Raw genomic sequence first — 17,805 nt, forward strand, 5'->3', positions numbered from 1 at the left:
TTTTAAAGTTTCTGATATATACATATATATAAGGAAAAGTGACCGTGCCCTCTAGCGGCCATATTTTTGACGAATCGGTATAGTTTGAACAATCTTGGTAGAGGGTCCCATAAGGACCATTTGTGTGAAATTATTTCAAAATCGGATAATCAGTTTTGGAGGAGATGTCATTTTAAGTTTTTTCTATTTTTAGCTCTGGCAGCCCCTATGTGCAATCAAGCGGAACCGTTCAAACAACTTTGGTAGAAGACCACCCAAGGAACATCATGGCCAAGTTTCATCAAAATCCATTAAACACAAATGTGGACTCAGGCATGACGGACACAGCAGGATGGCAGTAGCTCACCATGAGCACTTTGTGCTCAGGTGAGCTGAAAATCTTTTGTGAAACTGCTGACTTGATTTTAAAATAGTTTTACAGAAATGGTCCTTCTGTGACCCTCTTATTATTTTGATTTGTCAAAAAACATGGCAGTCAGAGCATGGTTACTTTTCCCTATATGTATATAATGGAAACTTTAAAAATTGTGTGACATGTATATAATATAGGCTAACATAGAAAAAACCAAACTCTGTACTTGTACCATTACATTATACAAATGCACTTGAAGCCTTGGTGAGCCCTTTAGGGTCAGTGTCCCTCTACTTTTAGTTCAAGTGGCCCCTTAAAGGGCCAAGTGCCCCAATTTGAAGAAATTCGGGAGAGGACCCCATATTGATGCTACAGACCAAGTTTGATAAGCAGTTCATGTTGTTTAAAGGAATTTCTGGTTTTGGCTCAAGCAGCCCCAATTTGGGAGATGACCTTATATTGATACTACAGACCAAGTTTGTTGAAGATTCATCCAGCAGTTCATGAGAAGTTGCATTTAAGATAAATTTCTAATTTTGGGTCTAGCAGCCACTAAAAAGGGCCAAGTGCCGCCATTTGAACAAACTTTGGAGAGGACCTTATAACGATGCTACAGACCGAGTTTGATGAAGATCCAAAACCATGGATAGAGGTCCATGCCAGGATGCTACTGACCCAAGTTTGATATAGTTCTGACCAGTAGTTTCAGAGGAGATGTTTAAGTAAAAAATGTTGACGATGAACACCTGAGTATCCACCTATACTAATAGATCATTCTGAAACTGAAGCTAATAAAACACAGCCTGATGGACTTGCTTACCTGGGTCAGAGGGACTTCCCTAGACAAACTATTACTTTCTTAGCAAAACGGTCTGCCACAAAATAAGAGCTATAATGGCCCTAAGTTGCTCATCTGACCTTGAATATACAAGAGAGGGTCTTGAAATGATTCTACATACCAAGTTTGATAGAGATCCATCAATCAGTCCATGAGAAGTTGTTAAAGGTTTTTCTACTTTCCTCTCTAATGGTTCCTCATTAAGCCAAGTTCCCCCATTTGAGAAAAATTGGGAGAGTGCCTTATGATCATGCTACAGACCAAGCTTGATGAAGATCCGCCAATTGGTTCATGAGAAGTTAATTTAATTAAGGCTATATACCAATAAAAGAAATTTGTTCTTTGTTTCAAATAAAATTCAGTGACTTCAGATCAATTTTGATACAGTTTCTAGACATTCAATTTGTCGTAGACCTTTTTAGACATCCAGACATTTGCTTCAAGAAAAGAAAAAGAGGTGTTCAATAGTATACACTGAAATGTAAGGCAACTGAAGCATTTCAGAAAGCGTTCCACAGAATAAACATCCTACTTTCGTTCTCGTGTAAGCAACTCTAAAATGTGCGACTATAAGCATGAAAAGTGTTATTTTATGTAAAATTTTTCCACAAATGAAATAATGCCCATTTTGCCCCTGGTTTATGCACATTTGCACTAAAAATGGAAAAATTAGGATCTCTTTATTGGGGACTTTTCCGACTACTCCGGAGCAGCACATTTTTGACTGAATTACTGCTATATAACAAAGGTATTTCCAGTTTTAGCTCTTACAGTCCCTTCAAGGGTCCAAATGCTCCCATTTGAAGAAATTGAGAGACCATACAATGATGCTACAAATCAAGTTTGATGAAGATCCATCAAGCAGTTTATGAGAAGTAGTTTTCTTTTTAAAAAAATCATGCCCCGCCATAAAATGGGGGGGGGGGGAGTGGTGTAGTGTTACCCCTATCTGTGTGTGTTTGGAAAAGGGTGGTGTTCATGTCCATGCATCGTCCGATTTCAGAGTAATTTCACACAAGATAAGCATGGATAGATGATGTATCAAGCACAACAACCATTTCACTAGCTCAATGTCAAGGTCACAGTCCTTGGTTGAACTTCGCCAATTTTCACTACATATATACTGATTATGTGGTCTTCCTGTCCGGTCCACAACTTTAACACGCATGGTTCGATTTCAAAATGATGAGCATGTATAGACGATGTGTCAAGCGCACAACCAAGTCCCTAGGTCTAAGGTCAAGGACACACTTAGAGGCCAAAGGTCACATACAAGAATGACTGTTCTGAGCATTTCTTCTTCATGCATGGAGGGATTTTGATGCAACTTGGCACAATTGTACACCATCATGAGACAGAATGTCATGCGCAAGAACCAAGTCCCTAGTTTAGAATTACTTCCCTTTGTTGTTAGTATAAATAGCTTGTATTGTAACTTTTTTATTACTGGTCGTAGGGAAAAATCAGGACTACTTTTCTGTAGTACAACAAGCATGTTACAACCAATTTTGAGATGTATTTTGACCTATCTCTTCCTGGTTAGGCTTTATGTGTGGACTTAGATATTTTTTTTTAAGATTAACTTCCCTTAGTTGTTACTATAAATAACTTCTGTCATAATATTTTTATAATTGTAGGGAAAAACCAAGACCACTTTTCTGTGGTATAACATGGATGTTACTTTTTAAGGTGTCTTTACCTGATAAGGAGTTTTTAGTGGACTTAGAATTTTAACAAAAGAATTACAATGATTAATACACAACCACAGAAAACAGGGCCAAGGGTCCTTCTTTTAGTTTGTGAGCAGTAGCATGCCTGTGACCTTTCTCATGTTGCAGGGGCACCCGTGTCTGTGACACATTTCTAGTTTTTTTTAGCTATGTAGGCCCCTAAAAAGTGCCCCCATTGGAACAAACAAGAGAAAGGACGTTGCCAGGGTACTACACAGTCTGGTGTTATTCTGACCGTAGTTTCTAAGGAGATGTTTAAATAAATATGTTGACACAGACCATCCGCCTATATTAATAGCTGGTCCTGAACCCTTGGTTCAGGTTGGCTAATCAAGTAGTCAATTGGAGTTAACATGAACTTGTATATAGAGAATAATAGGTTAGTGCCGTAGATGAGAGTTTATCTGGCGAGGTGGGAGGATATATTTCGGCTCACCCGATAACGTGCGGAGCCGAGCCAGATAAACTTTCTCCATCTTAGGCACTAACCTTTTATTTTATTTATCTTGTCATTACTTCATTTTCCAATATTTGGCAATTCATTTTACAAAAATAAATGTGCGACAACCGTTTTAATGACGTCATATTCCTAAAGACGTCACTTATATGACGTAATCACCGACACAGTAATGTGGTTACAGTAAAAAATCGCAATAAGTTCTTCTTTTTGAATAAAAACTCATTTGACCACTCATTTTCTTAGTTCGGACATTTTCAACACAATGGTGATAGTTTCAATGCAAAATTTCTTACGACAACAATATCGATCATAGGGCAACATGATCAAATGACCGTATATCACTGGTCACGTGTCAACTGACCGTATATCAAGAAAAATATATGGCACCCTGTTATTGGGTCGAAAATACTGCAAGTGACAGGATAAATAGTAATATATGACTAACAAACACTTACAAGATATATATATTTTTATTTTATTTTTTCATACTTTAAGACTTCGAATCATTAACAGCTAACAAATCAAGACTTAATTATTCATTATCTTACAATTTTTCTTAAATAATAAGCCTCAACTTTATGACATGTACAATGAAACTTACTTAATTATGAGACGTACATGAAAAAGTTCATCTTTATACAAGACAAGAAAAAGTTTATATGCATTACAAGTTAGCCATTCAGCAAATTTACATGTCTGGTAACTGTAATATTTTAAACGTGCTTCAACAAACTGTTACATGTTACTGCACAGTCCCAAGCAACATATGCTGGCTTGTATATTATACAGAAAAAAGATGACATTGCAGAAATATTTTCACTTTCTGATATATACAGATACAATATGTTGAAATTCAAGTATTTTGAATTCTTTTTATATCCAGATACTAGTACAGCTTTTTTCAGTTGCAAAAAAAACCCCCAAAAAATTGGATATCTGTTCGCTTGACACAATAAATGCCTTGTGTACATGGACCTCATTGTAATGAAGATTATATTAAACAAGAGCACCGCCTTGCGGGTGCTGACGCTCATCTGATTTTTTTTGTATAATAGAAATATTGTCCTACCCATGATTTTCTAAGTCTAAAAAGGGCCATCATTCTTGCAAAAAGCAGGATAGAGTTATGTTTCTTGATGTACAGTGTCCACTTATGATTGTGAAAAACTGTTGCAAGTTTTAAAGCAATAGCTTCGATAGTTTATGAGAAAAGTTGCCTTAAACATAATACTCAACCAAGAAAATGATTTTCTAAGTCCAAAAGGGGCAATAATTATTGCAAAAAGCAGGATGGAGTTATGTTGCTTGCTGTACAGGGTCAGCTTATGATGGTGAACAAGTGTTGCAAGTTTCAAAGCAATAGCTTTGATAGTTTAAGAGAAAAAGTTGACCTAAACATAAAACTTAACCAAGAAATCTAATATTTTCTAAGTCCAAAAGGGGCCATAAATCTTGCAAAAAGCAGGATGGAGTTATGTTTCTTGCTGTACAGGGTCAGCTTATGATGGTGAACAAGTGTTGCAAGTTTTAAAGCAATAGCTTTGATAGTTTAGGATAAAAGCTGACCTAAACATAAAACTTAACCAAGAAAACTGATTTTCTAAGTCCAAAAAGGGCAATAATTCTTGCAAAAAGCAAGATGGAGTTATGTTTCTTGATGTACAGGGTCTGCTTATGATGGTGAACAAGTATTCCAAGTTTCAAAGCAATAGCTTTGATAGTTTAGGAGAAAAGTTGACCTAAACATAAAACTTAACCAAGAAATCTGATATTTCTAAGTACAAAAGGGGCCATAAATCTTGCAAAAAGCAAGATGGAGTTATGTTTCTTGCTATACAGGGTCAGCTTATGATGGTGAACAAGTCTTCCAAGTTTCAAAGCAATAGCTTTGATAGTTTAGGAGAAAAGCTGACCTAAACATAAAACTTTACCAGGCAACGCCGACGCCGACGCCGACAACCGCTCAAGTGATGACAATAACTCATCATTTTTTTTCAAAAAATCAGATGAGCTAAAAAGAGAGAAAAGATGGAAGAAAAGTGTAGAGATAAATGTATAATTGTAGAAATACTGAAATAAGTGTAGTGAACATTATTTACATTGCTTCTAGTAAAATTTATATTGTGCTTAAATGTTGTGTTAAAATGAATAGTCAAGTTAATGTAAATTTAAATAATTTTTTTCCACTGCCTGTAAGAATTTTCATAAAATAAAGAGAAAGAATGTGCATGTCTGAAGTGTACAGACTTTACAACTTATTTAAATTTTACTTATTCTACAAACTACAGTTTGACTGCAATAAATGTAAATCCCCTATGTGTTTTTTCTATGTTTGTACTGCCTCTCTTTGACCTAGTAACATCAAATCATCTCAAATAACAGAGACAAAAATATTACTTCTATAAAATATTATTGTGCAAAGTTGCTAAGGTCCTTATAAATTAGAAAATGATTTTATCATAAGAAACTGCAATGAAATCTCATCAGGTGAAATTTCAATCTGCTGGGGAAAAAAACACCCTACTTTTCCATCTGAAAAATCCCAGTGCTATTCCATCAAATTAACCTTATATCATTTTAAAAGATGAGAATCTAATGTACCTATATAGATCTAAACAAAAAGCTTGTGACAGCAGACTAACTGAAATAAATTATGACTAGTAGCAGATCATTGCAGGAAAAAAAAACTTGCAAACTAAATATTCAGAATATAAAAAGACATAAAAAAATGAAAACACAAAAATAATTTACATTTAAATACAATTCATTACAACTTTTGACCTTAAAAAAAGAACTTAAATTCAGAACAGTATTTTAAAAGAAAACTACTAGAGTATCGAACTTTGCAGCTGATGTCTTGGAATGTTAACTCTTCTTAATCTTTTTGAAAACCCCAATCTATATCGGTTTATCAATCCCAATGCTAGATATAAACAATGGTTTTTTTTACATAAAACGGTTTTGCCAACTCCAATTAATTTTATTTTGTAAGATATTTTTAACACTTACAATTTGTACCTATTTTCAAAACCTGTATATAAACCAAATACCTTAATGTTTTGTATAAGAGCACTAAGTCTTCTACAACAGTAAAAGAACATTGTTTTGAGATGCTAGATATAATACATGTATGCACATAATCTCTAATATAAGGGTACATAATGTGTTTCATAAACTACCTCCACATAATTACAATGGCATTTATTTTCCATGTTGTTTTTTATTCTCATAGAATTTCTTCTACAATACATGTATACATTGCATTTTGTATATTTACAATTTTTCAGTTTAATTTTTTTTTCTCTTTTTTTTTTTCTGTACACGAAATATAGCCAGAAACTGTACAAAGAGAAACAAACCTGAATATAGAGTATCTTAAAGGCACATATAATATCACATATATACATGTATTTTTAATGTCATTTTAGAACATTGAATTTATAGTCGCTCTTGCAAATTCCTTCACTCCAACAGAACTTAAGGAATCAAAATGGCAAGAGTTTTGTCTTGAAGGAAAAGAATAAAAACAATTTTACTAAATCTTACATGTATAGTAAAAGCATATCAATAAATACTTTAATTATATATATATAGCAAAGGAAGCTTGATTTTGGACCCTATTTATTACCCATTTTATCTATATAAACAGTATTTTCAGTTCATTAAAACTTACATGAGTGGGCTTAGTTTTCATTTATTTCAAAGTTGAATGAATCTATGAGACAAACAAGAGTGCAAGAATGTCACAATATACGCCCGTCACAGCAAATTTCTTTACTCTAGCACCTGTATTTGCAAATGGAATTTTAATTTTGTGGTTGTTTAGTAATAACTAAGTGTTTTGTTTTTCTAAGTCCACAAAAAAACTCCTTACCAGGTGGTCTTGGTTTTTCCCTACGGTCAATTATAAAAAAGTTACAATATAAGTTATTTATAGTAACAACTAAGGGAAGTTAATCTTAAAAAAAAAAAAAAAAAAAAAAAAAAAAAAAAAAAAAAAAAAATTGTAAGTCCTCACAAAAATCTTTACCAGGTAGAGACTGGTCAAAATACACCTCAAAATTGGATGTAGCATGCATGTTGTACTACAGAAAAGTGGTCTCGATTTTTCCCTACGACTAGTAATGAAAAAGTTACAATATAAGCTATTTATAGTAACAACAAAGGGAAGTAATTCGAAAGAAGGGAACTGCGCATGACACTTCGTCTCATGATGGTGTATAATTGTGTCAAGTTACATCAAAATCCCTCCATGCATGAAGAAGAAATGCTTCGGACAAAGTCATTCTTGTATCTGACCTTTGGCCTCTAAGTGTGACCTTGACCTTAGACCTAGGGACCTGGTTCTTGCGCATGACACTACGTCTCGTGGTGGTGAACATTTGTGCCAAGTTATATCAAAATCCCTCTATGCATGAAGAAGAAATGCTCCGGACAAGGTTTTCATTCTTGTATCCTTTGACCTCTAAGTGTGACCTTGACCTTAGACCTAGAGACCTGGTTCTTGCGCATGACACTCCGCCTCATGGTGGTGAACATTTGTGCCAAGTTATATCAAAATCCCTCTATGCATGAAGAAGAAATGCTCCGGACAAAGTTTTCATTTTGTATCCTTTGACCTCTAAGTGTGACCTTGACCTTAGACCTAGGGACCTGGTTCTTGCGCATGACACTCCGTCTCATGATGATGAACAATTGTGCCAACTTTCATCAAAATCCCTCTATGCATGAAGAAGATATGGTCCGGACAAAGTCATTCTTGAATTTGACCTTTGACCTCTAAGTGTGACCTTGACCTTAGACCTAGGGACCTGGTTCTTGCGCATGACACTCCGTCTCATGATGGTGAACAACTGTGCCAAGTTTCATCAAAATCCCTTCATGCATGTAGAAGATATGCTCCGGACAAGGTCTGTGGACGCCGCCCGCCCGCCCGCCCGCCAGGGGCGTTCCCATAATACGTCCCGTTTTTCAAACGGGCGTATAAAAATGTAAAATTCCCACCATTCGCTTTACATTCAAAAGTAGAAGCCATATCCCCAATGAAACAGAAGTCTTGATAAAAACCATGTAGTTTCAGGTCCATAAAATTAGAACTCTTTTTACAGTACATTATTCAAACAAGAATGCAAAAAAAAAATCTGATAAAGGAATCACCTTATTTTTCAGTCATTTAACATTCTACTGTAATGAACTTTATATCCAAATAATCTCAATCAGCTTTTTACATAATGCTTGTTGCTACAGCCGGTAATTCACTTCTTATACATTTCCTTAAAATGTTAAATTACAATTCAGATTGTATGTTAAATATAGTAGTATACTTATGGTGTGACATTGTGGATGAATAAATGTTACTTGAATACATATCAAAGATCTATATATAATACTGAAATCAGATGAGATTTTGTGCACATTTAACATATTATGCTCAGAAAATTATTTCATAATTAAATGCATTTTGTGAAAAATATAAGAACTTTTTATAGTACATTCACACTGTTACTTCATTGAAGACTTGCATTTTCTTTTCACTCTATTTTTGTTTTTATTCCATATTTGACTTCATATTAACCATGGAAAATAACCACTTATTTTTTCTTAAAAGATTTCATCAAGAAATTTTAGGCATTTAACCCCAAAGGATGAAATAAACTAGAGAATTCAAACAGTTAGCTCTGTAAAGCCATCATGTTTTCTCTTGCACTTGAAGTAATAGAGGATAGAAAATGCAAGCAAACCTTTACTAGATTGTAACTTACCTAAAACAATCCCTTGTTAACTACCCGATTACCACCACCACATTATGCAGCAAAATTTTTATTAAAGTGTGTTCATTATGTAAGGCCTACTCTGAAAGTAGACACTATAGGAGGAAAACTGTTCAGTGTTTAACTATGTTGGATATTACACACATATATATGTAAGCACTGAAACTAAGCAACCAACTTAAATTTGTCAAAGAAGAAAACAAATACCTTTTATTTTCTTTCAGCAATTTTAAGCAATGCTTTTACGTTGCTTTCATGAACAGTCAAAAGAATACTATAACATTCCAAGATCTGTTGCATGATACACAAACCTTGGAGGATCGAAAATGGATTTACTGAACTTAACTGAACATGTTTTCCCCAGTGAACACTAAAAATTTACCCCCATAAAACATGGCATTTTTAAAAAAACAGCACATTTTTCTAACAGTAGATAGCCAACAGTTTCAAATGAAACAAATAGCATATTATCTGTTAATTAAACAAAATTGCTATATTATGTGGTAGTTGCAAGATATATTTCTTATTCAAAGGGAGAGAACTATTTCTATACTGTCACTGTGTCCACTTTTCCTATAACTTGAATTGCTTCCCCTTACACATTATCTCCCTACCACGATTATCTACCTACCACGTAATGCACCACCTTTACAAAACTTAACAAAATGCCTTCATAAAGCAACAAATCTCATATATAATTTTGTCATTTTTTGACTGACCAATTCTTACAGTTAGAGTCAAAAGTGACAGTTTTAGCATCATTTTTTAATCAAATGAACATTAAAATTTTCTTTAAAATACTTTCTCTTGCAATGTTTTTGCAACCCCACAATATAAGTATTGTAATATTTTCTCTGTAAGACAATGTTGTTTTATAAAGGCTTATTTTTTTGTATGAGACATTTTTCTCATATTTTTATTATAAATATAATCAATATGTACATAAATGCATTTTAAGAACCTATCTTCCAGACAGTCACCTGCTTTCTGACTATACAATGTTATCTGTACCACCTTAATACAATAGAATGTCAACTAAACATATAATAAAGCCAACTTATTTGCTGTAATTGACAGTTAATTAGTTAATTACATACTGATGTAATCTTACAGTGTAAGCATTGCTGAAGTAGACAAGTATCTTACAATAAACTTTGTGCAAAAATTCCCAAACTATTTAAAATCTTAGGAATATAATAATTAATGTATCTTTGACATTGAACTTAAGCAATGACAACTGCCCCACATGTTGGACATTTTTGGCAAGATGAAAACTTTTTGTAATAAAATTCACAATTGTTATGAAACAACATAACTGATTTCGTCCAATCTTGACCTCTACAAACAGGATTGTTCTGAACAGGCTTAATCATTGATGTATTATTTACCACTGCAATACTTTTTACCTATAAATACAAGCTATTCCAAGCAGCGCTTGTACATGGTTTGTGCACAGCACATTTTCATAACAGAGTTCTTCAAATTTTGACAATTTCTGAAACACTGACAATCACATCTTGTTGGACTTTCTGAACAATCTTTGGTGGCACTTGATTGAATTGAGGAAGAAGTATTATTTGTAAAATGTTCTTACATGAATTACACATCAAATTGTTAAAGAGTCAAACACTCTTTCTTTTTTTAACTTTCAAGTTTTTTTTATTATTTATGACCCTTCATGCTGTTCATGAAAATGATAAATTGTCGATTTTTTTTTTTTTCAGTAAATGTTACTTACTTTGCACAAAAACAACACCTATCATATATAAAATTTGTTAACATGGAGTGTTGGAGCACTTAAAATTTTATTATCCAAAAATCTGAACAATTTTTCAGATTTATAAGTTTCTTTGATAAAATGATGACTGGAATCATGAACTACAGCTAGGATTTACCAGGATACGACCTCTTGGGATAATTTTACTTTCTGATATAGAAATAAATTCTTCCTGCCAAGTATTCATTATCTTTTATCATATAAAACATGTTAAAAATATTACTTCTTGCTGCTATAAATAACACAGATAAAAATATTTTAAGACAATCGTGTCCCGAGATTTTCTATTTACCATTTACAACAATGGATAAAAAAAAGCTATATAGCATCTATAGGCTCCACATCTCAACAGATCAGAGCTTACACTCTGCAATTTTACAATGCAGCAAGTCTTTGCACTGTGTATCAGCATGATGTAGACAGAGGTTATCCAAAATAGTGCAGGGATTTAAAACTGCATCTACTTTGTCTGTCATCTGTCAAAATGAAAAATGACAGCTCTATGGACAAAAAAATATTAGCTGGGCAACAACTTAAAAATTATGCAACATTAGCAAATGTGTTTGTGCAAATATCTGGCAACAGCAAATATGCACAGCTGTAACCTATTATTACTACACTGGGACCCCGTTATAACGCTGTCGTCGGGGTCCAAGGTTCGAGACCCGCGGATCTAGCGGGGTTAAATTTATAACGCGGGTTGATCGTATCAGCGGTATACGCAATACCCCACCCACCGGTAACGTATTTTTGACGCTGTTTTATGTTAATAAGAAATAAGAATCGTATAAATGGGACATTTATTTACCTTAAATGCTACTGAAAAATACATTAAAAGAATTATAACGCTGTGTAATCTTCTCATTTTGTCGTGATTATAAAAGAAAATTGGATTTGTGTATCCCGGAAGTAAACATATATAACGCTGTGTGAGGAGTGTGCGGTCGTGAGAATTACAATATGCAATGCAATTGCACTGGGGTTTATGTAACTAAAAGAGAAAAAATGCTGACAGTCTTAAAAAAATTAATTTCGAAGGAAATCGATAAATAAGATAGAAAATTTTTAAATCACCGTCGTTGATATACGATATTAAAAAGTGAGCACATTCTCAGTAAGGCTTTCAGTGCGTCGAATCTTCGTTATTTCCGATGAAATTGAGTGTGATGATTACGAAAAACGGCTGCAGTTTATTACAAAATTAGATTTTTTATTCACTCAAGTGATCATGTCATCTGCTTAATTGGTGCAAACTTAAACGGTTTGATAGTTGACTGACCAATGTTTCACGCTTGTTATGCAAACAATCTAATTTTGACACGGTACTGATTGCCTAATTGTCACATGTCTACATGTATTGAAACTTTAACAAAGGCGATACGCAAACAAGTAGCTAGCAGACGATTATTGATTTTTGTGACAGTTGTCATGGGAAGATGTTAAAGTACCCAGGTACTTGTAGTTTTAACGCTAGTTAAGATCAAATTAAGTAACATCCGCGGATTTGTTTTTTTTTTTTTTTTTGATTTTTTTTACCCTGTAAAATTTGGGCGCCAGGGCCATACAGCGTTATACCGAGGACCGCGGTATATCGAGTAGCGTTATAACGGGTTTCGAGTGTACTTAGCACTATGGTGAAATAGTCCCTCTTTTACTATATGCACTATTTTTTCTAATTTTACTGAAAACTATTTTCTTAAAATCAGAAACAATTATTTCAAACTGCCTTGAAATATATCATTTATTGAGAAGTATGGCTTGCAAAAACTACAGAGTGTAAAATCCAATCTGCGGCTAGATGCTTGTTTTATCACAATTATGTATAACATCTCCCATTTCTCCTCAATATCAAGATGTCGGCTCGTTCACCATGGAACGGCGCTTTTGTTTTTCAGTCTCCTGCCTAAGTTCTTTCATACGTGTAAGTATGAGTCTCTTCATGACCTTGTACTTATATTTGAGCTGAGCCATATACTCCTCCTCCTCGCGGTCCAGAACACGGAGAAAATTGTTCAACTCCGGCGTGCAGAATGCTTCCCACTGAAATAAAGAGGAAGTGATTAGCAGTGTACCAGTTTAAGACTAGGTTACGGAAAATTACATGGCCAACAGACAAAACCTATTTCTTAGTGTCAAAATGAAGCCATAGGATTAAGTAATCATTATTATCTACTAACAACTAAAATCACTTTGCCATGGATGATTTACAATGCAAATTAAGTAGCTCTCAATGTGTCGTGTTTGCAATTTTATTACACAATATGCACAATTCTGTATGCAAATTCATAAAAAAAGACCAATCACCATTGATCTTTTGCAAAAATTACAAGCAAAAATTCATCCAGTCTTACAGTATAAGTTGTTTAGTGCTAGTAGACTTGCAGATAATCGGCCTGCTGATTAGCAATAATCTGGTAATGTTATATTGATAAAATGCTAACAGGAGTTGTATGTTAGCCATTTCAAGGAAAACACTCTCATCAAACTATGCTTTTTCCTCAATTATCAAGTAGACTATCCCACTGAGTGTTGATAAATGTAGGTAACCGATTTATCCATAAGGGCACATAGACTGACAGTTATGTGACTTCAGTATGTCTGTAGTCATTTACTGAAAGTTCTACTACAAGAAACTACAAAATACACACACCTTTATCAATACCACAATTAGTATTGTAATACCTGTGGAATACAATTACACTCTTTCAACCTATATTGCAAATATTTCCCTAATGCGCTGGTGGAATAAAATCAACCATGAAAAGGATGGTGGTTCATCTACGAATCCAAGCACTTAGTAAAGATTCTACATCATATCATTTCTTTATCAAGGAAATATTTATAAAACTATTATCATATGATGCTTTATTTAGTTTTTGTTGGATTTATCTTTGCACCGGCCTTATCATAGGTCATATAGCAACTTTCCAGCTTTCTAAGTGAAAAAAGATCCCATGTGCCCCTCCGTGCATTATGTAGAACCACAGACATTCCGGAAGCCAGCTGGATGGCTACCTCACATAAAGAATTCAACGCCCTGAGTGAGGCTCAAACCAACATCAGTGAGGGACAAGTGATTCAGTCAGTCACCTTAATCACCTGGCCACGGAGGCCCCTTATCATACAATGCATTTTTTTTTTTTTGTTGTTGGATTTAACGTCGCACCAACACATGATAGGTCATATGGCGACTTTCCAGCTTTAATGGTGGAGGTAGACCCCAGGTGCCCCTCCGTGCAGTATTTCATCATGAGAGGGCACCTGGGTAAAACTACCGACCTTCCGTAAGCCAGCTGGATGGCTTCCTCACATGAAGAATTCAACTCTCCAAGTGAGGCTCGAACCCACATCGATGAGGGGCAAGTGATTTGAAGTCAACGACCTTAACCACTCGGCCACGAAGGCCCCAATGCAGTTTTATAGGTCTTTAAAAACACTCACATAAACTGCTCAGTGATGTAATGTCAATTACTGGAAGATTGCAAACTATTTAACTGTTTGGCAAAATTCATGCCTCACATTTGCACTTTGGCACTACCACATGACTAATTGGATTCTTTGAAGTATATTGCAAGATGAGAGTGGTAAGAAGTGGCTTCAACTCCAGTCAATGGCAGTCATAAAGGTCTCTGGAGACAAGTAGTGCTACGTGCTTTAACTTGCATTGAAAACTAGAGTGCATTTCTGTGTGATATAGTGCATTTCATCATGACTTGAATTAATGAGCAAGTTTCTTAGTTTACATCTCTTTTTTAAGCACCAAAGACTTCTGATACAGATAAATGTGCACAACCAAATAAGCATCTTAAGCATACTACCAATACTATAAGATAAACTCAAAGATAAGATGTCACAGTGGAATACCCTTGCCCTGTGTGTTAGTGTCAGTCCCTGTGACCTTGATAGTACAAAAGTGAGTGCAAAAACACATCTTCTTATCATGTTTAATACTTATATAAAATGTCACTGCAAGCCCTTGCATTGGTTTACAGCAGAGCGCAAAATGCTTCAATATGCTTCTGTGACAGGAGACAAAGTCATATATGCTTTATGATTACAATGAAAGGCTTATTACACACTAGTCTAAGTCAAATACTTACATCGATTTCTCCCGTTTCATTTTCCTGCAGAACCAGCCGGTGGTTGTGAGCATTGTCTAGATCCCAGCTCAGACATATTGCCAGCGGGTATTCTCCGTCTTTAACCCTTCGTAATCGTGCTGTTTACAGAGAAAATGACAAAACATTTCAAATGTCACATTAAAAGAGACACCGGTATTTACATATAAACTCTCAAACTAGACCACCACTGAAAAATCAGAATGTTAAAACATGCTACAAAATACATCCTGTTAAGAAGCTAAACAGTAATGTTACATGTATATTTAACAAATGTTTAAAAATTGTATCATAAAAACATTTGACATATATGACGTTTACACATTATTTTTTATGATTTTAAAATATAGCTCTTATATGGAAAACATTAGAAAATTCATCTTTTTTTATTATGACTATAACTATAATTTATTTTGGTTATAATGACAAAAAGTTTACCAACATTTAAGGTTATGTGATTACTCCCATTTTAAATGGTAAAGAGAAAGACATAGGTGCCACAGACAGAATTATACCAAGCCTTTCTACTCAGGGTAGCTAGGCAAACCTACTGATCCATCCAGACCGTCTCATACGAGAATTAGGGTAGGGATGGTAAGGGAAGGACGTCACTTTACCAAAAACTCATGAATGAACCGCATTCTTATGTGACATAACAACAATCACTGCTTACTCCACTGCTCAATTCAACACCATTATCTTGTCAATGTTGTCATACCTATTTTATTATTTTTGAGTTCCTGCTCGTACAAGGCAAACTTTCTTGGATGGTCCAATATATGAAACTTCTTGAGTAACAGGGTCACCACTTCTTTTGTTGTCTGTGAACTGCAAAGCATATTGACATCATAAACACATGTAAGTCACTGAAACTCTACACAGGATGTTAAATAAATTGAATAATGCTGAAAAATGGCACCATAGCAACATCTACCAATTACAAACTGTATGTAACAGGTCCTTTCTTGGATATAAGCTTACATTCACAATTAATTTCTGGGGAAAAAACAACTGAAATTTCTGATCAACAAATTTAATGACTTTTTACAATGCTCAACATTCCCACAAACTTTCACAGAAATTCACTGGCAGTATTTCTTCCTCATTTTGAAAGTTTTTTACTTCTTTCCTCATTAAGATCAGGATTATTATTTTCATCAGTTTCTTTGTGTTTTTTTACCTTGACAGGAATGCCAGGAATTGAACAGTTATCTACATAATTAGTTTCCAGTCTGTCCAAATCTCAGGTAAATGTTTAATAGCTTATGATAAAATGTCAGGCAAATCCCTACAAGCTTTCCAGAGTAATGAGTCACTGATGTTTTCTCTTCTGTACAATGTTTCTATACAAAATTTACATCTACGGTATGTTCCCCACCCTGACAGTTTTTACAGTATGGTTGTCAATGTCATACAGTTTGAACAGAATTCAGAGATGGAGGAAAAATGACTCAAGACAGACTGACTATGCCCTAGCTGTCAGCAAGAACATTCAGGAATCACACTTTCATCCCCTGGATTAGTCCCTGGACTAAGCTTTAAGTACAGCTACAAATATCTGTACCACTTGTTTGTATACATAAATCACAGTTGTGCTAACAGGTATAATTATACAAATAAAACCTATGACAAGAAATACCTGATATCAAAGGATTTGGCAAAAACCAAGATTCACAGATTACCTAGGAAAGATTAAGGTGACATTATCTAGATATGCTTTCTGATGTAACATGCCCCAGTTGTTTGTAACGGATGTTGGACCTGATAAACTCATCAAATTCCTGGCAACCTGTCTCCAACCTTTGCTAGGCTAATCAGGACACAAAACCTAAATGTATACCTAATTTCAGATTATACACAGTTGAGACAGGTCTAAGAAAGAAAACATACTGGTGGGCTGCCACATCCTTTCAAAATTTCAAGGAACAGCTTGGTCTGAGGCTGCAGTCTTTCAGTCTCTAAACTCCAGCGTCTGATTGATCGATTTTGATCACAGTATTGAAATTGACCAATGGAAAGGCTGCATTCAAAGACTTGCCACTAATACTAAGTTTTATAATGAATCCTTGTACTGCCAACAAGATATTTGATAATGTGCAATGTTACAAACAAAAGCTACTACAGATCATCTCTTAGAAGCCTCATCTCCCAGGCAATAACAAATTAATGAATGAATAAAAAAAACTTAGGTTAGTATCTCCCTGAAATCTCCCAGATATGATCAGCTAGAGGTAGGATCAGTTGGCAGCATGTAAGCACTTCAAGCACCATAAACTGTGGCAGGGACACACCTTACCATTACGTTTTTACTATTACATCAAGGCTCATCTTTTCATATAAGAGAGGATATTTCCAATGATAAGGTCCAACTTTAGAGCAACATCAAATAAGTATAAAAACAAAGATTAAACTGAAAATATTTTGTTAATATTGCAAGACTTTTATTCTGGTTTTAAAACCTTGACTGGAGACTAGTTTCAGAACTGAACTATGTCACTGGAAAATTTCAAAATCCAGCTGTCAGATGTCAGAGTTTTGAGGCGACCTCAGAACCAAATCTGTATTTGCTGTGCTGACAGTTACCAAGAAGGATAACTACATTGTATTGTCATTTAACTTAATTCATTTGAAATGTCAAATGACATACCTCCAAAATGCTACCATTTTGTAAAATTTGGCTAATAAAACAGAACATGCCTTTCTGTAAAATGGTGGTACAGTTATGAATAAGTATTTAGATGTTGTGAAAAATGAGTACA

At 34.6% G+C, this 17,805-nt stretch overlaps 1 protein-coding gene across 4 annotated transcripts in view; it reads right to left on the reverse strand.

The window, feature by feature from the left end:
* Positions 1 to 3,831: 3,831 nt before the first annotated feature.
* LOC123528701 (uncharacterized) overlaps positions 3,832 to 17,805 on the reverse strand; it is a 39,960-nt gene continuing 25,986 nt past the window's right edge. For all 4 annotated transcript variants that reach the window (XM_045308641.2, XM_045308640.2, XM_053521601.1 and 1 more), the window contains 3 exons: positions 15,765 to 15,874; positions 15,029 to 15,147; positions 3,832 to 12,968 (listed from right to left, as the gene is read on the reverse strand). In XM_045308641.2, coding sequence (XP_045164576.2) covers positions 12,777 to 12,968; positions 15,029 to 15,147; positions 15,765 to 15,874 — 421 coding nt within the window. In that variant the 3' untranslated portion in view covers positions 3,832 to 12,776. The remainder of the gene's footprint in view (positions 12,969 to 15,028; positions 15,148 to 15,764; positions 15,875 to 17,805) is intronic.

This window comes from Mercenaria mercenaria, chromosome 13 (assembly GCF_021730395.1).
Source record: "Mercenaria mercenaria strain notata chromosome 13, MADL_Memer_1, whole genome shotgun sequence".
Lineage (NCBI taxonomy): Eukaryota > Metazoa > Mollusca > Bivalvia > Venerida > Veneridae > Mercenaria > Mercenaria mercenaria.